At 44.7% G+C, this 25,787-nt stretch overlaps 1 protein-coding gene across 1 annotated transcript; it reads left to right on the top strand.

Moving 5' to 3' along the window:
- Positions 1–10,706: 10,706 nt before the first annotated feature.
- LOC149281330 (O-phosphoseryl-tRNA(Sec) selenium transferase) lies at positions 10,707–24,406 on the top strand. Its single transcript, XM_089499433.1, has 10 exons — positions 10,707–10,829; positions 11,693–11,847; positions 12,796–12,914; positions 12,993–13,151; positions 13,619–13,772; positions 14,387–14,489; positions 14,711–14,932; positions 19,128–19,221; positions 19,800–19,890; positions 24,100–24,406. Exons 1-10 carry the CDS (start codon positions 10,716–10,718, stop codon positions 24,404–24,406), a joined length of 1,518 nt encoding a protein of 505 aa, XP_089355559.1. The 5' UTR covers positions 10,707–10,715.
- Positions 24,407–25,787: the final 1,381 nt, after the last annotated feature.

The raw sequence follows: 25,787 nt of genomic DNA, 5'->3' as shown, positions 1-25,787 counted from the left end.
TCCCCTCTATTCTGGCAGTCGGAAGGAAAGCTTTCCCGGAGCAGGAATCCAGACGAAGACCCAGGAACACTAGATGTTGAGAGGGAACGGTGCAGGATTTGTCCCAGTTCAGAATCCAGCCGAGATCCTGTAATGTGTTGACCACCGTGGAAAGATGAACTCGAAGAATCTGCGCTGACCGGGCATGGATAAGCCAATCGTCCAGATAAGGAATGACTGAGATTCCCTGGACACGGAGATGGGCCGCCACGACTGCCAGAAGTTTTGTGAAAACTCTTGGTGCCGCCGACAATCCGAATGGAAGGGCTTGAAACTGGAAATGCTGGAAAGTTGAACCCCGAGGAATCGCCACTCTCAGGAAACGTTGATGGGACAGATGGATGGGAACATGGAAATATGCATCCTTTAGGTCTAATGAAGCCATGAAGTCGTTGAGGCATAAGGTGTCGAGGGTGGATCTTACGGTTTCCATCCTGAACCTGATGAACTGGAGGTGACTGTTCAAAAAACGCAAGTCTATGATTAAGCGAAGACCACCCGGTCTCTTGGGGACCAGAAAAACCGGAGAATAAACCCCTTGGCCCAGTTCTGGCCAGGGGACAGGAACCAGGACTCTGAGGTCTGACAACTGCTGAATGGTGGATAACAGGACTGACCGCCTTGCCTGGTCTGGAGGAAGGTGGGAGATCAAAAAACGGTCTGAAGGTCTGGTCCGGAATTGAAGTTGATATCCGTGTGATACAATGGCTCTCACCCAGGGATCTCGGGTGAGTGAGAACCAATTGTCGGTGAAAAAACGGAGCCTTCCTCCCACCGGAATGGAGGAGGCGTCATGCAGCGTTCTTGGGGTCTTGAAACGCTTTGGGGAAGGCGATCCTGTCAAATCTCCCCCTTCCGCGAGGGAATCTGCCTCGAAAGTTTTGTTCTCTAGACGAGGGGTTGAACCTAGAACTATGGCCTCTAGATTGTCCCGGGAAAAAAGGCCGAAAGGACTGCCGTCTTTTTGAAGGAGGCTTTCGTTGAGGCATCCAATGCTTGTCCCCTGTGGTCTTCTCCAAAAGGGACTCCAGCTCTTCCCCAAATAAAGTCTTGCCCTTAAAAGGGATATTAAGAAGCTTGTTCTTAGAGGCATTATCCACCGCCCAGGCCTTAAGCCACAAGGCCCTTCTGGCTGCCACCGAAAGCACCGAAGCTCTGGCCGTCATTCTGATGTTTTCAATTGAGGCATCACAGAGAAAATCCACAGCCAATCTCACGGCAGCAACATTCTTGAGGATAGTCTCCCTGGAGGTTTTGGCAGCAATATCCTCCTCGACATGGGAGAGCCAAATTTTGACAGCTCTGGAAACTGAGGCAGAAGCAATTCCAGGTTTAAAGGTCGCAGCTGAAGCCTCGAAAGATTTCTTAACTGCAGCTTCGGCTTTCTTTTCCATATGGTCAGAAAAATGAGAGCCATCCTCAAGCGGCAGAGTAGTCTTCCTGGAGACCTTCATAACAGCAGTATCCACCAGCGGGGTAGCACAAAAATCAGCAAAGTTCTCATCAAAGGGAAACATGCGTTTAACCCGTCTGGACAGGTTAACCCTCCTTTCCGGGTGGTTCCATTCCTGCTTGATAATGTCAGAAAGCGCAGGATGAACAGGAAACGAGGCAGACTGTTTGGAGAAGCTGGCACCAAAGAAAGAGTCATTTTCCTGGGTGGAGGCCTCCTCCAAATGCATAGCTGATCTCACAGCAGAAATTAAAGTCTCAATTTCCTCCACCGGGAATAAAAAAGAACTTTCCTCCCGGATCTCTCCTTCCTCTGAGGAACCTTCCTCTACCTCAGGATAATCAAACTCAGAGTCTGAGAACAAGGGCTGACGCCCCAGAAGAGCAGGGTCTTGTACCGCGGGAAGGTGATGATAGGCAGGAACAGGAACAGGAACCGACTGACGGAAGGCAGAGAAGGTAGACTGCATCGCCTCTTTAAGCCAGACCAAAAATTCCCTACCCCCAAAGGGCTCAGAATCCGCTACAGACCTCAGGCAAGCGGAGCAGAGTTTCTTCCTTGTGACACCCTGAGCAAAGCCTTGTGACACCCAGAGCATTGGGAATGTTTAGACTTCATAACAGCTTTCTTAGGCTTGTCCTCAACAGAGGGCGGCTCAGAATTATCAGGGGCCGACATGATGAAAGATGCAACAGCACCTGAGCAAAAGAAAACAGCAGGAACACACACAACATCCAAATCACTTACCTTCTATATATATATACAGTGAAGGGAGCTGAAATTAGGCTGGAATCTGCAACAGCAGAGAGTTTGGCGCCAAAATTTTGAATTACAACCAAAACGAGGCTTGGAACGCACAACCAGAAGTGCAGAAGCCCAAAACCGGAAGACATCAGACGCCATATTGGCCGAAGCCAGTAAGCCGCAACAGCGGCATCTGTACGCCGAACAGCCAGACCGGCAGGCGTCCCCGGCTATAGGAGGAGCCGGCAACCCGCCGGATCACCGTAAACACGGCCGGAGGAGTTGCTGCGCTAACCGCCAGGACGGCGGCCACGATCACCGCCGGCGCCACCGCGGCCCGATCACCGCCGGGACGACGGTGCTGCCGCGATCACCGCAGGGACGACGGTGCTGCCGCGATCACCGCAGGGACGACGGTGCTGCCGAAGCCGCGAACACTGCCGCGACCGGGACAAGCGTGGGCGACGCAGCACCAGCCATCAGGCTGAGGTGCAAGGTATCCCCCAGGAATGGGGGCTTAGCCCGGGGAAACGGCTCAACCTAGAGCCTAGAAAATAATAAAAGGTAGACGAGTCCCCTACCTGGTAGGGCAGGAAAAAAACACTGGTGTTAGTAGGAGGGGAGGGCCCTTTTAAAGTTTTGAGTCCTTGTGACAGGGCCAGGCTAGCTGGCTCATGTGTCATATGAAGTTTAGCCGGGTCACGGAGCACTTTTGTGTCGGTTCTGTATACCGTGACCCGGTAATATATTATATTGTGTTTATTGTGTAACCGGCCCAGAGACTGATGTGGATTCAGCCCCAGCCTTCAAAGAGACGATCCTATAATCTGGCTGGGGCTCTTAATCAGCCAACACAGCCCTGTCTGCCCAGACGGCCCCCGCACTACAGGGGGGATAACACAGGTGGGGGAACCCATTGTATTCTGTAATCCCCTCACCTGATACATCCCCTGTATACTGATGGGATTTGTGATGGGATGTGAGTGATGGGATTGGGGGTTGGGTTCGGTACACATTGCATTGAGATTGTATATAAGTTCTGTGTGTTTGTAATAAAGAGAGTTCTTCTTGGTTTACTACGAATGGTGGTCTGGATGATCCGTGGATAGCTGAGTGCTATCCATATGAGGGACTGACTGGTGATTCCTCAGCCCTCAAACAGGGGACCCAGCCTTGGGTACGGTGACCCTGTAACATTGGTTGGCAGCGGTGGGAAGAATCCCACGACTTGGGTGAAATCCAAACCACCAACTGGGACTGCAGACGAGAGACACCAAGAGAGCTCCTGGAGGTTTGTAGCAAAGGAAAGGCTACTCTGATTGCGGACTGCAGAGAGATGGACCGGCACCAGGATGCCCCAGAGGAGAGCCTCGGACTGAGTGCTCTACAAAAGAACATTCTATGGCACCTATCCCTGTACCCAGGAGGGGCTACATCGGAGCAAGTGACGGCGGTGATTAAAATGTGTCACCGGGAACTGAGCCAGAGTGGGTCTGTATCTCCCAGACTAGGGGAACAGACCCCCAAAATATCATACCAGGATATCCAACCCTTCCGAGAACCCGAGGGTGAGAGAGACCGGGTTACAGCCGAGGTGTGTGAGCTGGAACACCAGCAATGGCAGATAGAGTCTGCGCCTGCAGACTGGAGGGATGATTTCTCCCATCCCCACTTTGAAACATACTGGGCACAGTACTGGACAATGTGGGATATAAGAGTTCCACTCCTGGGGGAGAACCCGTTGCCGGAGTGGGAAGACGAATTGAGGGGTCTCATATATGCAGAGCTCGACCTCCAGAGCCGCTACCAGGGATTCTCCCAGCAGTTAGCAGGTGAAGACCACAGCGACCCTCTGATGCTGTATAGCCCCGTCGACCCAGGACTGATATATGATGCCTTCCAATTTGACTCGTCCTTCGGAAGCCCCTGCCAGTACCGCAGGGATACAATCTGGGACAACCGTGCAGAAGTCCTGGTTTATGCTATTCCCCCCGAGCTGGAGGCTGTTATGGATTGCCTGGTCCAAGAGGAATGGCAGCTCGAGAGGGACTATAAAGAATTGCTGCGGAGAGTGGAGCTCCAGGAGTTACAAGGAGACTGGGAGCATGATACTACAACTTGCGGGAGTGGGACCGAGGTCCTCTTCACCTACTCTGCGGCCCCTGCCCTGGCGAGAAGAACCGAGGTCCTCGCCAGCAAGAAGAAGCGGAGGAGGAAGCCAAAAGCTCCGACCCAAGTCCTCACCAACAACCCTGGCTGCTCTACCCCGGCAGAAGAGATGACTGTCCCCACCGCCCGAGTAAGTGGCACAATTCCCCTCACCAAACCCCTAGCTATGCCTGTAGAAGCCAGTGCCCCAGACGGTCCCCCTGATTTCCCGAGTGTCCTGGGAGAAGCCCGGGTCACTGCCCCAGAGGTTCCCACTGAAGTCCCCGGTGACCCAGTAGAGGTACCGTTCCCTAACCTAGCGAGGACGCCAGAGGGGCTGCCGAGTTCCCTGGGTCCTCTCAGTAGCCTGGCGCAGGCCCTGGTTCCTATCCCTGTGTTCTCCGAAGTGATCCCTGGTTCCCCAAGTGTCCTCCTAGAAGCCCAGGTCACTGTCCCAGAGTGTTCCTCTGACTCTCCCCGTGCCCAGGCAGAGGCACCTGTCCCAGAGAGAAAGATCGAGGGTCTGCTTAACCCTCCCGGTGGTCCAGTATTGGCACCTGTCCCTGCCCCGGAGTATTCCCCTGGGTCCCCTGAGTACCCTGCAGAGCTGCTTAGCTCACCCAATAACCCTGTAAGGGCACCTGTTCCTGTCCCAGTGTGTCCCCTAGGTCACTCCAGTGTCCCGGTAGAGGCCCCTCTTACTACCTCTACGTGTTTCCCTGGTTCCCCGAGTGCCCCCGGCCCGATCAGCAGGGTTTTCCTTCCATGCAACCGCCCTGGCCTGGCAGCTGCCCCAGACTCAGTTCCCAAGACTAGGGAGAAAGAGTCTCCAGGTGCCCCTGTTACCCTGGTGAGGGGGATAGCCATGTGCCCCCGGCTGAGCTGGGACCGTCCTCCAATTCACAGAGAACTACTGACTATCTTTTTGGGCAACCAGGGCCCTGGCCCACCTTCTCTGGATGCTTCTGACAAAGGGCGCCATGAACTAAGGCCTGCACCTTTGAACTTTGTCCACTCGGACAAAGTATATAGTAGGGATGCACCGAAATGAAAATTCTGTACTGAAACGGAAAACTCAGCATTCACTTGACCAAAACCGAAAATGACCCTCCCGCCTTTAAAAACAAAAAAAAGTAACACACCAAAATTAGACACAAAAAATCATTAACAATATTAATATATATATATATATATATATATATATATAATTTTTAACAGCAAACAATATAATAGCAAACACCTATCATGCCCAAGATCTAGCATGTATTGGTTGCCTGGGCATGATAGGAGTGTGATTGCTGTTAGCAATCATATATATATATATATTAATATTATTATTGAATTCTTAATAAAAGTTAACACACCAAAATTGGACAAAAAAAAAATCAACAACAATATTATATATATATATATATATATATATATATATATAACAGCAATCACACCAGCATGTACTGGCTGCCTGGGCATGATATGAATCTGATTACAGCCTTCCTATGCCATGCTATTCCACCCCACTTACACATCCATGCTATCACACACACTCATTCACAAACATCCAGTTTAATCTACAGCATAACACCCATCACTCTCACACACTTACTAATCCACTCTCACTGAATGTTTTCCTACCTTTTCACTATTACTGTCACTTTTCCTCCTCCTCTTCTTCTTCTGTGTCCTGTCCCAGTGCAGTGTGGAAGGTGGTGGGCGTGGCTTCAGTGTTGTGCGCCGGGATACGACATCAAATCCCGACGCACAGCATCAGTTGCCGCGCGCATCGCAAGGGAGCAGGATCGGAGGTCTCCATTAACAGACCTCCCGCTCCCTTGATTGTCTTTAAGCCGGTTAGAGGGAGATCCTTGATCTCCCCAACCGAGCCTTCTCCTCTAGCGACAGACATCTCTGGAGGGATGCCGTGCGGGCTTCCCCGCCCCCTGCTAGGTATGCTACTGGTTGTGCGCACAATTTTTTGATGTGTGCGTTCTCTCCAAAAGCTATGTGCGTGCACACAAGCGCACAGCTTAGAGGGAACACTGATTGTGAGTGGTAAATATAAAGCGTGCAGAGGCTGTTGTTCATTTGCATGGGGATAGTTGTGTGACAGAACACATGTATACAGTTTTAACCCCTTAAGAACCAGGCTGTTTTGTTATTTTTTGAACCCTTCGTGACCAAGGGTTTTTTTTGTTTAACACTTTTGCGGTGCTCGTGTTTAGCTGTCATTTTCTTCTCTCTCGTTTACCTACGTAAGTTTTTTCGGAACAAGAAGAGATTTCTTTAAAAAAAAATAACTATGAAAAGTTGAAAAAAAAGCACCTTTACACTTTTATTTGAAAAATCTTTTACTGTTTTACAAAAGCTAATAAAAAACCTGCTAAATAGATTCTAGAATAGTAAAGTGCCTTGAGAAAGGACCGGAGGTGGTCCAAAACGTTGGCTGTGCTGACTTAAATAAATTGGTGTTAAACGCACTTTACTACAAAGACCCGTGAGTGCCCATTTTTCTTAATTATATATATATATATATATATATATATATACACACGGTACATACATCTTGCACTTCTGTCCTGTATGTTCCTTGTGGCCTATAGCTCCCTAACTGTGCGATAATTCAATCCGGACCTAGAATGTACAGCAATCATCCTCTCTCTCACTGCCGAGAAGCGATGTAATTTCCGGGCATGATGATTGCTGCATATTGCTGGACCTGATCGGATCGCTTCTTGTCCTAATATATTACTTTCAAGGGTTCCATGTATAAAGTGGTGATAATTGTTTACCTTATTTGCATGCTCCTACCCAGAATCCCCTGTGGTTGTGGCAGCACCATTAGATTTCTGAGGGAAAAACAAACCTTCTGGCTTGCCTGGTGTCTGTAGATGAGTGTTTAATAATACTTCTACCTTTACGCACCTTTACCTTTTGTTATAGGTATTTTTTGTCCCAATATATAAATTGTGAGGTTTTAAAGTGCACTTCTGAGCCTATGGTGCCATCGTGTGGCGAAACCACTTAGCAGTGAGTTAAATACTGCTCCTGGACACTTACTGTACATTGATGCAGTCATCCTGAAATCATGCATTATGCCTTTCTTTTTATATAAATTAAGAAGTTTATGAAAACATTTGAATTAGCTGGTGAAATCTCTTCCATCATATTGTAGTGTGTGTATTGCTAGTTTATCATCACTTTAAAAAAATAAAAATGCACAAAACAATTCTGTCCATAGACAATGGATAAATAGTTCAAATGGAAGACATGCATATGGAAAATTGACCCCGCACCGACACAAGACTGTGATGCTATGGCTGAGGTTAATGAGGGGTTACTCGCTTTTTTTGGGGGGGGGGCAGATTTTTTTTTTTGTTTTTATGTCTGAAGTTCACAATTCCTCTAAAATGATACCTGGCGTGCTGTGCAGAGAACACAGTCCCAATTATGTACTGGTCTACTCTCTTCAAATTGAGATTCACTTCAACAGAGGTTTTATTATTCCTCCTCCCTTAAGTCAAAAAGCAAGCGGGTAGGAAGTATATAAAATTCTTTGAAAGAAACTACATATTTGGGGCCCCAGCCCTGGTTGCTATTATAAAAATTCTGTTCTGTTGAGTTTAAAGGGTCTGCAGCATGGCTGGGTTCTTAGCTTGTGAAAAAGCAACAATGTGAAGCGGCATATTTAAAAACCTAGTCCATCCTGGAGGCTTAAGTAGCATCTAGATTGTCACTCTCACTGATACTGAAGGTTATGTTATGATACAAGAAATGTTACAGAGACATCACAAGCTTTTTCTTTTGTAAACTTGTTTTTAGTGTTTTTTGCAATTTCTCTTTGTCCCAGTGGACCGGTCAACAAATTGGAGTTTTGGATCATTACAGTCAGAAGTGAGAATCCGACAGCACGCCATAGTTGGCTTAATAAGTTTCTTAAAGAAAAAGAAATCCCTTTACTCTAAGACTACTACTACTGAAATACCGTATTTGCTCGATTATAAGACGAGGTTTTTTCCAGAGCAATCAGGGTTGTCTTATAATCAGACCTCAAATAGGTCTGATTATGAGACTAAGATCCAGATCCCCCGCAGCGATGCAGGGGACCTGGATCCTCCTGTGTTATGCCCCCCCAACTTACCGGTGCTTCTGAGTCCCCGGTGCTTAGTCCCAGACTAAGCACTGGGGACCCAGATGCAGGGGACCTGGATCCTCCTGTGTTATGCCCCCCCCCAACTTACCGGTGCTTCTGAGTCCCCAGTGCTTAGTCCGGGCTGCGTGTAGAGCTCTACGCGATACAATTGCGTAGAACTCTACACAATACAATCGCGTAGAGCTCTACACGCTTCCCGGACTAAGCACTGGGGACTCAGAAGCACCGGTAAGTTGGAGGGGGGGGGCATAACACAGGAGGATGCAGGGGACCTGGATCCTCCTGTGTTACGCCCCCCAACTTACCGGTGCTTCTGAGTCCCCAGTGCTTAGAGCGCTACACGCTTCCCGGACTAAGCACTGGGGACCCAGATGCAGGGGACCTGGATCCTCCTGTGTTATGCCCCCCCCCTCCAACTTACCGGTGCTTCTTAGTCCCCGGTGCTTAGTCCGGGCAGCGTGTAGAGCTCTACGCGATTCGCGTGGAGCTCTACATGCTGCCCGGACTAACCACCAGGGGCTCAGATGCAGGGGACCTGGATCCTCCTGTGTTATGCGCCCCCCCCAACTCAGAAGCACCGGTAAGTTTGGAGGAGGGAGGGGGAGTGTTAAATGGGGGGTGTAAGGCATTTCTGGAGGCAGAGTGTCCTGTGAAATGCCTTTTAACCCCTTTAATGCCACTCTGCCTCCTGAAATGTGCATAACTGGGGGGGCAAGTTGTAAAAAAAGCAAATAAAAACAAAATATTTTTCTCAATCATAGCTTTTATTAACAAACAATTGTTCACATAGTTTACATGAATTAACATTTACTGGTAAAACTTTTTTCCTATAGGGTCATCTTATATTCAGGCTTTTTCTTTTTTTCATAAGTTAATATTCAGATTTTGGGGGGTCGTCTTATAATCGAGCAAATACGGTAATAAGGCCTCTTATATGAGTAGCACACTGCCCTATGTTAAAATGATGCGCCAAACAAGCCTTTTTAGCTATTTTTTTCCCTTTCTCCCGCTATCTTTCTTCATCCAGCTGGAGACTCCTGTGTCCTGTTCTGTGATATCACCAATCACCGCATGCAGCAACTATTCCAGGCCTTCAGCACCTAATACTTATTCAAGAACGATGGATAGCAGCACTATATGCCCTATCCAGCATGACCAACAATTCCAACAGTGAGAAGGCTTTATTATTATTATTATTATTATAAGACTCAAAGACAAAAAATACGTATGCTACTAAATATTTTGACCATTTTGTCTCTAGTTGCTCATCAATGTTCTGATAGAGTATCTGTGATTGGCTGTTGCTGCTACTCCCATTAATTTCAATGGGAGTGGTACAGTTTGTATGCAGAGCGTTAACCTATTTTTTTTGAAGGACCGAAGGCAGGGCGAGAGACTGAGAGACCAGGGGAGGGCATTCCAGAGGATAGGGGCAGCCCTGGAGAAATCTTGTAACTATGTTTATATTTATATGTAGATTAAAGAACACCCGCTTCGATGAGGGAGGGGCTGTGGCAACACATAACAAATCAATGTAAAATATGCATAAGAAAAATATTACTTTTTGAGTTCACCTTTATCTATTATAAAGATGCAACTCAGTCCTTTCCAGGAACCTGTCAATCAATAATGACGATGACATTATTCCACTGCAACTCACCTCAATGAACAAATCCTCCGGACTGCATGAAGCTACCTGCAGAATAAATCACGGGGGTTATAGAGGAATAACCGGGCCGCACATCAACCAGAACCATGAGAACCCATTATAATAAAGTCCTAATTCAGGTCACTCAGGGAGCACTAATCATGCACTAACAAAACGGCTCCCGTAAACACTACCGCATTACAGCAAGTTCACGCCAGGTACATGTGTTGGTCCAGTCCGTAGATGTACATACTTGCGGTACACCAGTACACTAAAGGGTTCATCGGATGCCCATTCGCCTCAGCCAACCACAGCGCAAGATGCCGCTTATAGGAACGAGGCGTGAGCCGCAAAGTCGCGTGTCAATCTAGCCTATAGCGCCCTTTTCCTGGCTGGGCTTGTCAATCTGCCTGTTGAATTGCGATTGGTTTGTGACACTCCATCGTTATTGGCTATCACGCTAAACAGGGCGGTGCCAGACACCGCTGTGTCATACCCGGTGTGGTGCTTTCCTCGGCTGTAACGTGGTGACTGTCATGAACGGGGAGAGTTTGCGAGCCGGCGAGAAGCTGGTGTCCCCAGCCTATATCCGGCAGGGTAAAGAGGCTCGGCGTAGTCACGAGCAGCTTATACGGCTTCTCTTAGAAAAAGTAAGCGAATCGCTAGCGGGCCTTCATGACGCAGTCACGTGACCCTTCATTTGCAAAGCAGTCTGGTACTTGTAGTCCTCGTTTGGTTGCTCCCTGCTGGTCTTGAGATGTTTGGGGGTTATTGTTATTAAGTCTGATTTTCAGTCACTTAGTAAATAGTCAAGCAACACCATACGTATCTTGCGACTGCAACCACCACTGTCCTGCATAACTTTAACTACAATGAGATTATCCTCACCCTCTCTCATTCCCCCCAAACCTCCCGGTAAGCTGTAAGAGTCTTCTGTACCTGCATGTCTTCATGTCATGGTCCGTGTCCTACATGTCCATCGTAATTGTAAATATTGTTGTAACGGGAACTAGCGGGCCATCAGCTGTTACATTCAGGTTAGAGGTTCTAGGAATCACGGGCGCCCCAGCCACAAATCATATCGTTTGTTACCTGTGAGGAGCGAGCTCTAAAATCTGGTCACCATAAAAGGTTGCTTTAGTAACTCGCTCACAGATGTACCGTGCAGAGTGAGGCTTGATACCTGACACAATCGTTATAGCCACGCTGCAAAATCTTATTGATTCTATATGATCTGAATTTTTATGCCACTGATTGGCTGTTTAAGCTGTCAATCAGTGACAGTATGTACTTCTAATTAAATCAGTGGGCGTATGCACTGTCATTGGCTTAAGCAGCCAATCGGTGGCAGGAATGTGCTCCCATTGAAATCAGTGGGAAGATTTTTTTGGGGGTGGGATTCTTCCCCCTTTTAAAGGGATGTGGGCTGTCTTCCTTGTGTGACCCAGCACTGGTACGGGATACGGTGCATTTGTGCTAAACATTGTTTTTCACCCAATATCTTGTAAATTAGGGGAAGTGTCCACCAGATGCCTGGGATGAGAGCACCATTGAACTCTTCCTGCAGGAGCTCGCAGTCATGGATAGCAATAATTTCCTTGGCAATTGTGGTGTTGGTGAGCGCGAAGGAAGAGTTGCGTCTGGTATGGTTTCCCGTCGTCACTATCGGTACTCCTCATTCCAGTGTTTCACTGTACTCAATGCGAATGTAACATTATGTTATAGCTTTGTGGTGTACATCTTTCTTAAAGGTGCAGTGATGCCCATTTTTCATGTATGTACAATTGTGTGAAAAAGAAAGTACACCCTCTTTGAATTATATTATCTGTTCCTTAAAAGGTCTAAAAATTAGATAAGTACAGCAGCACATGACATGTTACACTGTCATGATTTATTCAACAAAAATGAAGCTGAAATAGAGAAGCCATTGATAGCTTGGAGAACCAACTTTAGCAGCAATTACTTGTAAGTAATCATTTTCTGTATGACTATCAGTCTCTTACGTTGTTGTTGAGGAAATTTGGCTGGCGTAAGGGCGTACTTAGTTTTTCACACATGGCTTCTTCATTTTGGCTTTATTTTTGTTGAATAAATCATAACCCGGTGTAATATGTCATGTGTTGTTCGTCTGAGGTAGTATTTACCTAATTTTTAGACCTGATATGTAAAACCATAGAATTCAAATATCTTTATTTTCTTTTTCACACAATTCTATAAATGCTTTGGGAATGTCGGCTGTTTTCACACACTGCTCCAATACTGAAATTATTTCATTTTGACACGCTGCCTTGACTAATGGTGCATTGGTATTCTACCAATGAGCACACAACTCGTATAGACTGCAAAATATAGGTTTGAGGGTAATTCAAAGTGTGCCAAATTACATTTGTTGTTGTCCTTTCTGCAAGACTATGTAATCTGCTAAATTCCCTCCTGCAGCAGTGTATATTATCATCGTATCAATTAATCCTGATATAATCACTAAATTTACTAAGGTGAGGTGGAATTATTCATCTCTTTAGCATGTAGATAAATGGAGACGTGACTATGCTTTTATATTTAGATTCCGGCTTAGTATAATGAGTGTTGAAGTAGTTGTATTTCCGCCCCCCCTAGGCTTATCCATGGAATAGGAAGGTCAGGAGATATTTCTGCTGTCCAGCCGAAGGCCGCAGGCTCGAGTCTTCTGAACAAACTTACAAACTCCGTCATGCTGGATATTCTAAAAATGGCCGGTGAGTACATTCAACTTTTGCCTCCCCAAAACACGTCAACACACCGAGTAATTCTATTAATTTGTTTTATCATCTTAGGTGTACAGTCCGTAACCAGCTGCTTTGTGGTTCCCATGGCAACTGGGATGAGCTTAACCCTCTGCTTTCTGACATTACGGCATAGGAGACCAAAGGCTAAATACATTATCTGGCCCAGAATAGACCAGAAGTCTTGTTTTAAATCCATGATCACAGCAGGTAACCTTTTGTATATACTTATCAATGTATTTTTAAATATTTTATTTTTCCTTGACTTAACAACAAGTGTACAGAAAGGCAACTGTTGTCCCATAGGCCTTACCTCGGACATCTTGGCTCCTCGATTTCATTAAGGTCTTGCTTAATCTTCTTCCCAAACTTCCTCTAGTTTTGCTCTGCCAAGATGACAAAGATCTTAAAAAGATCATTCTTGATATTTGAAGTTCCATCGCAGTCGCGTTACCATCAAATTCCTCCCACCGTAACCTTTGACTTCATGTGCGCCAAACACAATAAGGGTAATTGGTGCAAATATTGTAAAGTCTCTAGAACAACATACAAAACATCTCCAATAACGGCATAAATACCCAAATATTAGAAATGTAGAAGGATAATCATATTACATACTGTAGATATACTTCAGGTATATATATTGCGTAAAAGGGACAATATCTTTGCACGATTAGGTTTTGAGCCAGTAGTGATCGAGAATGTGTTGGAAGGAGATGAGTTACGCACAGACCTAGAGGCCATAGAATCAAAAATCCAGGAACTGGGAGCTGAAAATATTCTGTGTATTCATTCTACAACTTCATGCTTTGCTCCTCGGGTGCCTGACAGGTGAGCCTTACATCATCCGTTACATTCAGATAAAAATGCTGCTCTTTTTTCCTTTTATCCAATGTGTTCAGGTAAGAGCAAAGAGCCAGGTTCTGCCAAGTTACAACATCATTTATAACATCAATACCTATGCAGTGTTTCAGTGCTGGTACATAGTAACTATAGATTTCAAATGATGTCATTGTTGAAGTTGTGTTGCATTCATACTGTAACGATGTTTCTTATGAAAGTTTGTCCTGCCATTCTCTTTGGATGTGTTTGTTGCACAGTGCAATGTACTTATCCTTGTACTTAGGGCAAATACGTTGAGAGGGCATGAATGGGGAGAATACATTGAGAGGGCATGAATGGGCAAAATGCATTGAGGGGGCATGAATGGGGAGAATACATTGAGGGGGCATGAATGGGGAGAACACATTGAGGGGGCATGAAGGGGTAGAAGGTGCAGCCACCAGTAAATTAAACCTGCCCACTACTGCTATACTACCTGTACTGCTTTATACTATAAGTCTCTGTTTTGTCCCAATATGTTAAGATACACCTAAAAACATTTTGTCTTTGAATGCTGGAATCTGGAACAGCTTTGGTGTAACCCCGATTTTATTGTTTAACAGGCTGGAGGAACTGGCAGTCATCTGTGCCAAGCACAGCATCCCGCACATTGTCAATAATGCTTACGGTGTGCAGTCCTCAAAGTGCATGCATCTTATCCAGCAGGTATTGAGAATTGCTAGCATTACTTTGAGAAATTCACTGCTCAAAGTATACTTATACACTTAAAAATAGTTGGAATTAAAGTAGTGATGCAATATTCTGTTTGACCTTTGATGTCATTAACAACTTAGAATTCAGGACACACTGTAATAAAGGCCATCATGAACCTATTCTATACTTTTAATGCGCATAAATGTGTTTTTATTTTATTTTCCTGGCATAAGGGTGCTCGTGTTGGAAGGATTGATGCTTTTGTTCAAAGCCTGGACAAGAATTTCATGGTTCCAGTAGGTGGAGCTGTTATTGCTGGTTTTAACGATGCATTTCTTCAAGAAATCAGCAAAATGTACCCAGGAAGAGCATCTGCCTCTCCATCCTTGGATGTCCTCATAACGCTGCTTTCGCTTGGTGCAAAGGGATATAAAGATCTCTTGAAAGAAAGAAAGGTAGGTTTGCATATGCATGTGTATGTGGAGAAAGGGAGAGACTGGGATCCATAGCATAGCAATGAACTATTTTCTTTATTTTATTTAATTTAGTGGCATTTTTCCATGTGAGAAGTCCCCAAAGGGCCATATAAAATAGCGTGACTGTCCATTTATTTGATTTTCAGTATAAAATGCAAAATCTGGTGGTCTAACAAAGCGTTAGGGTCACATCAAACCACAGGATGCTTTCACAATAATGATTTGGAACAAAAACGTGGTTGTTTAGAATGGGTACTGTTGGTAAGCTTGGAAAAAGGACCTGGGAGGATCAGCAAAGATGTTATAACCCAGGGGTGTCCAAGTTTTTTCTGCAGTGGGCCACTTCATCAGAATTGTATCCATGCGAGGGCCGCACTCATTTTTCACTGAGAAAAAATATGGCCTTTAATAAGATATGCAGATTAAAATAAGGTAAATGACACAAAACGTTTACTTTTCCTCTCACTGATTTCTGGGATTTCTGGGCCTACAAATGCAGGATTCTGTATAAGTAAAAATAAAATAGTTCTATTTATTTTAGGGATGCACTAAAATGAAAATTCTGGACCAAAACCAAAAATTCAGGGTTCACTTAGCCGAACACAAAAAAAACAAAGGGATCGATCCAGCATTTGAAGAAAAAAAAAAACTTCCAGCTTTATTTTACTTAATGATTAAAAAGCATAGTTCACACCTGTGCATCCAATATACAGGAAACCCCAAATCTGACGCGTTTCAAGCGGTACCCCGCTCTTTATCACAGATAACTCACCACTGAATTTGTTTCCCTTAAGTAAGGCAACAAAAAGGGGGGAGTGGTGAGATTACTCGTCATCAACACATGTGCAATTAAAATCCAATTACAAAATTTAGCCGAAACTGAAAGTGACCCCCCCACACACTTTTAATAAAAGTAAGTTACACACCAAAATTGTACAAAAAAATTATATATTATGTTAACAGCAATCTCAGAAATACCCAGATTCCAGCATGTACTGCTTGGCTGGGCATCATATTTTTTGTCCAATTTTAGTGTGTAACAACACTTTTATTTAAAGTAACACACCACAATTGGACAAAAAAAAATCAACAAACACACTCTTTTTATACCCAGGCAACCAGTGAATGCTGGAACCTAGGCATGATGGGACTGTGATTGCTGTTAGCAGATTGCTGTTAGCAATCACACTCCTATCATCCCAAGTCAGCCAATACATGCTGGTACAGGGTGGCTGTAAGTGCAGACCCCATACTGCTGGCAGCATCAATACACAAGGGGGGCAGCTAGCCAGGTTTCAGCATGAACTGGCTGACTTGGCATGATAGGAGTGTGATTGCTAACAGCAACCACACTCTTTTTATACCCAGGCAACCAGTGAATGCTGGAACCTAGGCATGATGGGACTGTGATTGCTGTTAGCAGATTGCTGTTAGCAATCACACTCCTATCATCCCAAGTCAGCCAATACATGCTGGTACAGGGTGGCTGTAAGTGCAGACCCCATACTGCTGGCAGCATCACTACACAAGGGGGGCAGCTAGCCAGGTTTCAGCATGTACTGGCTGACTTGGCATGAAAAGAAGTGTGATTGCTAACAGCAATCACAGTCCCATCATGCCTAGGTTCCAGCACTTACACATCCATGCTATCACACTCACACATTCATTCATTCACAGATTCATTCCCTCAATCAGACATACTCATTCACACAACCTACCCCACCCCCTTACCTGCTCTACAGCTCTCGATGCCGCTCACAGACTTCAGCAGGGGGCGTGGCCTCCCTCGCTCTCCCCACAGAGGAAGCAGGAGCAGAGAATAGACCCTCCCACAAGTAAGCAGCAGGGCTCTTGTGATCCTGGCTACCGATCTCACGCGGGCCGCACCCCGAGGTTCGCATGTTGGACGCCCCTGTTATAACCTCTGGTGGAATCCATACAGATTAAGAAACAGCGTGTCGCTGTCTGTCCTCTTTGATAGGTAAACAATGACTTGAGGAACTCAAGGGAGAAGAGTATTGTGAATAAGAATGGTAGAGAAAAGGCACCAAGGTAGAAAGGGCATCTCAACTTCCCTGATTCACATGGAACAGTCCTAATTTTATGGTTCTGTCCTGCACAGTTGTGATCTGATCCTTTTGGTGGAGTGTGTCTGCAACACGGGTATCCTGCTTTGGCAAGTGGACATGTTGGGACGCATGGCATTAAATCATGTGTTCACTTTATACTGACCTCTGTTTACACAGAAATAACGCAGTACCTTCAACAATTTTTACGTTGATTTATTTTGTGGCTTTTACCACCAAACTAAAAGCCGCTGTTTGGTATGCAGGCAAACGGCGCACCTTGGCTTTCTGAGAATTTACCGATTGTTCATCTGACTAGAAATGTTCGGAGTTAAATATAGTACATAAAAATCAATGTCCTTGCCATCTCGTTTCTTTGAAATAAGACCTCTCCTTGTATGTTTGCTTGGGGTACTATTACGATCGCCACAGAAGTCGCTCAGGAAAGAGGCCTGTTATCGATCTGACCCCAGAAAGAAACGCGCCAAGCCCAGAAGCACTATTAATCTACGTTAAATTGAATCTCCATCTGTGTTTGTGCGAGAGCCGACCGGATGCGCGGACGTTGGAGGCGAAGGAGCAGTGAAGTTATTGTCGGAGTTGGAACGTGGAAGCGGTCAGAATGATTGATCGCATCAGCTTGTTTGGTATTCTGTTTCATAGAACAGGAGCCCGATACCCAATACATGTTATTGATGGGTAAAAGCCAGAGCAGCTATCGGTGCAGGAATCTCCGGTCGAGCTGAAGGTGAAGACACAATTTTGGCTTTTTCTGCCTCCTATCTGATTAAACAAAATTATCTCATTTGATTTACCGCTTCAAGATCTTCATCATGAGTAACAAAACTTCTTCAGACTTGGCCGCACGCATGTCAATCACTGCAATGTCTGCGTGCCCCCCCCCCGAAGTGTTGCATTTTCCAAAATGTTTCTTAAATGACATTTTAAGGTTTTTGAAACAAAAACAAAAAGTCAACTCTGTGGTCTTGGAAGCCTCTCTGATTCTGTGTTTTTGTATTAACGTATTGCAGCACTGAAGTTATCCCAACCTACTAAGGACTCTGCCTTCTGTCCGCAAATAAGATAAAAAGCTCCATTTACTAAACCAGGAGTTTGCAGGAGAGATTAATGTTTGAACTTGACTTTGCATAATAAGATGGCTTTGAATTTGCATGCATTGTCCAGGGCCAGCTCGGCATTCTGCAAAGTGAAGTCAGTAGAAGCAATAGTCAGTAAATTGTAGCTTCATATTAAAGCATATGTTGCATTGTAGACGTATTGGTGATGTCAATAAACCACGTTTTAAATATGTACTTTAAAAGCACTCTATGTTCATTCTATATAGTCTCATGTGATTCCAGGTCTATAATGAGCTCATAGTGTCATAAATAATGCTTTTAGTCACTTGAAGATACATATGCACTCTAATCATCCTCTATATATTTGGTCTATTTCCTTTGCGGTGCTCGTGTAAAGATCAGGTCGGCCCGCTCCAGCGCTGGTTCTTGTCAGCCAAAACTAGTGAGAATCACAGAAGGGTGATTATCGGTAGAGCTTGCAGTAGAGTTGTGCATCGAACTCTTTGACTTCATTCTACATTATGAAGGGCCAACCCCAGTGACTATCCCTATATAATGTTTCTTTAAATCCATGAGAAGTCTTCTCAATGTTGAATTATGCATTATACAGGGCCAGCTCAGCCCTTCTTGCTGCAGAAACCTGCCAGTGTTCACCTTCGTAATGCAGTGAAGGAGTTGAAACTTTCCTGTAATCTGTGCTGCCAACATTCCCTTTAGTGAATAAACCCCATACCCACCACAGTCACAGAGGTTCAGTGTGTGTTGAAGAAGCTAGCCTTCCCTTGGACTAGCGTACCCTAGACATGTAACCACATAGCATATAAGCCTTGTCGATGGCCACTGAAGGGTTCCACCTGCCAGGTTCCGATGCACTCAGCTCTGTAGCAACCAATATTTTAATACTCGATGAACAGCAAACTTTGGATTTGATTTTTTTTTATTTTTTTTTTTTTTTTGTTTTGTTTTTTTTTTTTTTTTTATAAGCTGAAATGTAAATGATTGATTTATAAACTTTTTTTTTTCCTCCAGGCAATGTATACATACCTTTCTAATGAACTGAAGAAATTGGCTAAAAGGAACAACGAACGATTACTGGAAACGCCACACAATCCAATCTCATTAGGTACGTGACGGATAAATGCTGAAGCCTCTGTGTCGCAATCTGCCACAATACTTCTTGGTCGCCTGGCTGGGAAGGCGTCTCCTGTCCTGAAGCTCATGCCTATCTCCTAGCCGCGCCCTCAAAAGGCTTCCTCGGCCAATCAACAACAATCAGCAACATGGTAGTAAAGGAAGGCTAAGATATTGGGGGGGGGGGGGGGGTCATGCAGATATTAAGCTAGTGCTTTCTCCCTGCCATACACAATAGGTGTTTTATTGCATACATTGCCCATTTTATTTGGTATGACTAAGCTATCAGATCCATATTAACTCCACAGCCATACAATTATTAACCTAAAGTAAGTGCAGGCACGACTACACCTACACTATTATATATATATATATATATATATATATATATATATATATATATAATCATTTATTTATTTATTTAAAAGGGGGGCTTTAATTCACTAGTACCCCTACCAGTTTTACCCATGGCCGGTGAGAAGCTATTGCTCTTGTAATTTATTTATTTTTTTGCATTATAATACTTATGCATTTAACGTGTTTATCTCATGTTTTTGTTATGTTCCTTAGCTTTGTCTTTAGGCAATCTGAGCGCTCAGAGCGGTGCTGCCGTCACGCAGCTTGGATCAATGCTCTTTACGAGACAAGTTTCTGGCGCGAGGTGAGTCTGCGGATCTGATACACCGGCCGCGCACGTTTCCTCTTTATGGGCGGGCAGCCGTTTAATCCGCAAATAACGTTTTACTGATTCTCGTTAATGTTTCACAAAAGGTCTGTCTAATTATTTCAATGTTGTAGAGGCATTTTGTGTTGTATCGTTTTGCTGCACACGATAGAAGCCTCATTTGTAAGTTGTTCTCCGACAGCCTTTCTAGTTTGTAGTGACGCTGCCAGCTAATGATGAGGATTAATTCTCTGTCCCTCTTCACCTTCCTGAGATCTATGCAGCCAAAGGCCCCTTGTTAATATTCTCCAAGCGATGCTGTCACCAGTAAAGTATCGGCAAATTACTGACCACACGGTCAAATAATAAGTTACTACAGATAATAAATACTACAGATTTAATGAAGACACATTTGGGGATAAAATGCAAACTTAAAATAAAATAAAAATAAAAAAAACTGCAAAAAAATTATTGTGCAAGAAACTCAACCTCAACCTCAAGTGTGAAGTTTCAGGGCACAATTAGAGGTAAAACTGCTGACTGCGGGAAGTAGAATTACTGAGTGCCGGACACGTACGGATACGCCATTTGCCAAGTGGACCCTGGAGGCAAACCAAGTACTCCATACTTGGTGGGACTTTGAAGCCCCCCTTTTCAAGGAACATAGGGGTGAAAATAGCTTGTTTTTCTGTGTAGCAGCCAACTGGCAACCCTGCCGAGCTAATCAGCCGCCTTCTCCCAGCCTCCAGCCGCGGTCTTGTGTGGCTAAATGTAAATGAGAGTCTTCCGTCTCCAAGTGAAGTCTCATGTGCTTTTAAATGTGGAGAGTTTGGCGGTGAGAGAGAGAAAAGACGGCTGATCATTCAGTGACCTCATTTGCTACGGGAGGCATTTCGCTAAAACTGAGCAGCAGCATTTGTTTTTATTTCATTGAATGTACTTAATGGCTGTAGATCAATGCTTTTATTTAGGTTTTAGTTAAACAATAATATAAATTGCCCATTTAATGCAGATTTTTTCCTGGGTGGTAATTGCCATAAAATGAAGTGGTACACATTCACACAAACATGAAATGCTAGGTGGGTGTCTTCTTATATTTAATAATCGGACCTCCTTACTAGGCATGCTCCGGTTTTGTTGAGTAATTTTAGCAGGGCAAGAAAGCAGGGGCGTAACTAGACGCCTCAGGGCCCGGGTGCGAGAATCTGTTAAGGGCCCCCCCCACTCCCCCCCAAAAACATGATTTTTACCCAACAATTATTTTTCAACTAATTCAACAAATTCAATTTACATATTGAATCATATCTGTAAAAAAATCAAAGAAAAAGGGGCGCATGTACAAAGGGCATAATCCAGGGGTGTCCAAGTTTTTTCTGCAGTGGGCCACTTCATCAGAATTGTATACGTGTGCGGGCCGCACTCATTTTTCCCTGTGACAAAAAATATGGCCTTTAATAAAATATGCAGATTAAAATAAAGTAAAATGACACAAAACCTTTACTCTTCCTCTCACTGATTTCTGGGCCTTGAAAGTTTTGCGACTACAAATTCAGGATTCCCTAGATTTATCCTAGGGATGAACTAAAATGAAAATTCTGGACCAAAACATTCAGGGTTCACTTAGCCAAAACCGAAAATGACCCCCACCTTTTAAAAATAATAATAAAAACTCACATGTTTAATAAAAGTAGGTAACACACAATTGGACAAAATTAGCAATATGACTTGGCATGATAGGAGTGTGATTGCTGTTAGCCTAGGCAACCAGTAAATGCTGGTACCTAGGCATGATGGGACTGTGCTCGCTGTGATTGCTGTTAGCAATCACACTCCTATCATGCCAAGTCAGCCAGTACATGCTGGTACAGGGTGGCTGTAAGTGATGTGCAGACCCCATACTGCTGGCAGCATCACTACACAAGGGGGGCAGCTAGCTAGGTTTCAGCATGTACTGGCTGACTTGGCATGATAGGAGTGTGATTGCTAACAGTAGGCACAGTCCCATCATGCCTAGGTTCCAGCACTTACACATCCATCCAGTAAATGCTGGAACCTAGGCATGATGGGACTCTGATTGCTATTAGCAATCACACTCCTATCATGCCAAGTCAGCCAATACACGCTGGTACAGGATGGCTGTAAGTGATGTGCAGACCCCATACAACTGGCAGCATCAATACACAAGGGGGGCAGCTAGCCAGGTTTCAGCATGTACTGGCTGACTTGGCATGATAGGAGTGTGATTGCTAACAGCAATCACAGTCCCATCATGCCTAGGTTCCAGCACTTACACATCCATCCAGTAAATGCTGGAACCTAGGCATTATGGGACTGTGATTGCTGTTAGCAATCACACTCCTATCATGCCAAGTCAGCCAGTACACGCTGGTACAGGGTGGCTGTAAGTGCAGACCCCATACTGCTGGCAGCATCACTACACAAGGGGGGCAGCTGGCCAGGTTTCAGCATGTACTGGCTGGCTTGGCATGATAGGAGTGTGATTGCTAACAGCAATCACAGTCCCATCATGCCTAGGTTCCAGCACTTACACATCCATGCTATCACACACACACACACACACTCATTTATTCATATAATCATTAATTCACAGATTCATTCCCTTAATCACACACACTCATTCAAACACCCTCCCCACCCCCTTACCTGCACTGCATCTCCCTTCGATGCCGCTCACAGACTTCAGCAGGGGGCGCGGCCTCCCTCTGCCTTCTCTGCTAAAGCACAGAGGAAGTAGGAAGTCACGTGAACTCCGCTTCCTCTGTGCTGTCCAGAAGACCCTCCCACAAGTAAGTAGCAGGGCTTGAGGTGCGGCTCGTGTAAGATCGGTTGCCCTGGCTGCCGATCTTACGCGGGCCGCACCTCGAGGTCTCGCGGGCCGCATTTGGCCCGCGGGCCGCATGTTGGACGCCCCTGCCTTATTTAAAAAAAAAAATAAAAAAAAAACTTAAAAAAAGATTTCGGGCGGCCCCTTGGCTTGGGCCCCCCTGCCGCCGGGGCCCGGTCGCAGTCGCGACCCCTGCGACCCCGGTAGATCCGCCACTGCAAGAAAGTATATATTTAGTCTATAAATTCAGTGATTTTGTCGTCTCCAATAATGCTGAGGAACATTTCTACTTGGGGGCAAAATGCTTCATTACTCTGAATTGTTCTGAACATCTCTGCTGTATCCCCGTCCGTGCCACGTCCCTGCAGTCTTACACATCACATTCAGATGGGGTTTTGTCACCGGTCCTGGTAATTCTAGTAAACGGGCAATTAGACGGTTATGTTTTGTAGCAGCACCGGGCACTTCATTGGGTACACCTGTTTAATTGCTTGTTAACACAAATAGCTAATCAGCCAATCACGTTCAAAGTCACGTAAATCCCTTTTCTTCCCCATTCTGATGCTTGGTTTGAACTTCAGCAGCTTGTGTCTACATCCCTAAATGATTTGAGTTGCTGCCATGTGATTGGCTGATTAGTTATCTGTGTTAACAAGCAATTGAACAGGCGTACCTAATAAAGTGTATATTCACGTAGTAGTATCCAATAAATACCGTATTGGCTCGGATATAGGCCGCCCCCTAAAAGTTTGGTGCTTTTTAAAGAGTTTTTTTCTTTAAAAAAGCACCAAAAAAACATGCTGCCACTCTGTCTCCCCCACCCCCGAGATATGCTGCCACTCTGCCCGGGAGTCTGCTCTGGTAAGTCTTAGGGGCAGAGGTAAAACGCATCGTGCGGACGGTCACCGGCTGCAGCGATGCGGGTAAACAACCTCCGCAGCCGGTGACCGTCCCCACGATGCGCTTAGACAACCTCCCGTGCCGGCACCCCCCCCCGTGGAAAGTGCTGGCAGGAGAGGCTGTCTGAGTGTATCAGAGAGTAGGATGCAGGTCCCCTGCCTGCCCGGGACTGCATGTCTCGGGCGCTAGACCCCGAATATAGGCTGCACCCCCACTTTAAAGACTTAAAGTGGGGGGAAAAAGTGCGGCCTATATTCGAGCCAATACGGTATACTAATCGAGGCATCGCACATAAGCCTGTGCGAATGCCAGGTGAAGGGAGGAAGCAAAGCAACGCCTTATTTTCAGGAGAAAGTTTTTTATTATTAAAATAAGGTATGTTTTAAGCACTGAGTAACCTAATGTACTATATTAAAAATAGTTGTTAGAAGATATGTCATCTCAAGCTTTTTTTCCTCTAGGGTGGTTCCCCTTGGGACATCACAGACCATTAATGGGTACGTCTTTAAGGGTTTTATGTCTCACAGTAATAACTACCCCTGTGCTTACCTGAATGCTGCATCAGCCATCGGCATTAAAAAGCAGGATGTTGACCTGTTCATTAAAAGACTTGACAAGTGCCTTAAACTCTGCGCAAAAGAAAAAACTTCAGCAGAGGAAGAACCTGAATGTACTCTACAAACCAAAGGCGATGATGTCTCGGAATTGGCTCAAGACCTTGGAGAGTATTTACAAGTGGAGGCTGTGGAAGGAGACCTATTTACTTGATACATGGAAGAGATCGTGGAGTACTTTCTAGTGGAACTGCAATGCAGTTGATCAGTATACATGCTCATAATGAACAATTATATATAATATATATGTAATTTTAGAATATGTCCTTTTTGTTTGCATCACATTTATCTGCACATAAACATGGTTCTAAAAATCACCTTCTAGCCTAAGTATATATTACCTTAGCATCCCAGAGGGGTAATGATTTTGCTAATAAACAAACTTGGAGTATAATCTGCATCATGGCTTTGCAGCAGCAGCAGGTCAATTTTGAGCAAGTGCCTTTTTTTTTTGCGAATTATTAATAAATTTTATGTTGGTGGCTCAATTTCTTATTTCTTTTGTTATTAGGAAATGGCTTACTAATCTGATACCCAAATCAAGTAGCACATATGTGAGACTCCTCCTCGTATCAAAAAAAAAAACAAAAAACCCTAAGATCTTACAACAATCTATATTTGTAATTCTTTAAAACCCAGACCACAGAAGAAACAGTTTTAAAATGTACTATTTTCCTTATACTTGTTCTGGGTTTTACAGTCTCATTACATGATGTTCATGCAATACAATATACCGTACTATCTAGTATTGTGCATCCCCCAACACATGGTATAAAAAGGAATTGTTTGATTACACATTGAACGTTTAGATTCAGCCATGGTCACACTGTACACTGAAATATGAAAGACAAAAATAATCACACCTGCTTTAAAAGAGTAGATGCAAGAACTTACAAAGTGCTGTTAGTGTTAAGGGGAGTCTTATTAGATAAATAACCACACACTCCCTGTCTTCTCCTATGCAGCCGAGGTCTTACCCACCCTATGAGACATCTCTTCCAAGTTTTCTATGTTCTTAAACAGAACGTAAGAGAAAGAGGGAATCTTTGTAGATTTCATCAGGTAGGTGATGGAAAGGAGATACTCGTTGGTGGCAGAGCCAAATAACACTTCAGTCCAAAGGAGAGCTAGCTATGAAGCATTGACCCTACACAAGAGCAAACTGTCTTATTGGAACATATCCAATAATAATGTACGATGAGTGTACAGTTCTATGCATACATGTGTGAGTAAAATACACTTTACTGGACAATAATTGTACTCCAAATAATATATAGGATGTTGAATTAAGAGCCAGCATTCACTGGGCAGCATGTTTGGATAGCCTGTCTCATACTCCAGCTGTTGGCTGGAACGGTCATCACACTCAGCCGCCGATCACCCAGTGAGGATGGTGGCTACAGCCAGGCGTTTTGTATTTCTAATGCTGCTCATTACAAGGCATTTTGGCTATGAGAGGGAAATCTTGGTCCTCTAGCCTTAATGCTGATGGAAGTGTTTTCAGAGCCTCTTGATTTCATCCATCAGGGCCCCTG

Source organism: Sceloporus occidentalis, unplaced genomic scaffold, assembly GCF_023333645.1.
Source record: "Sceloporus occidentalis isolate IW3139 unplaced genomic scaffold, rSceOcc1.0.p SCAF_135, whole genome shotgun sequence".
NCBI classification, from domain to species: domain Eukaryota; kingdom Metazoa; phylum Chordata; class Lepidosauria; order Squamata; family Phrynosomatidae; genus Sceloporus; species Sceloporus occidentalis.
Note: the sequence above shows the minus strand (reverse complement) of the source record. Positions and strands in the feature narration are given on the sequence as shown.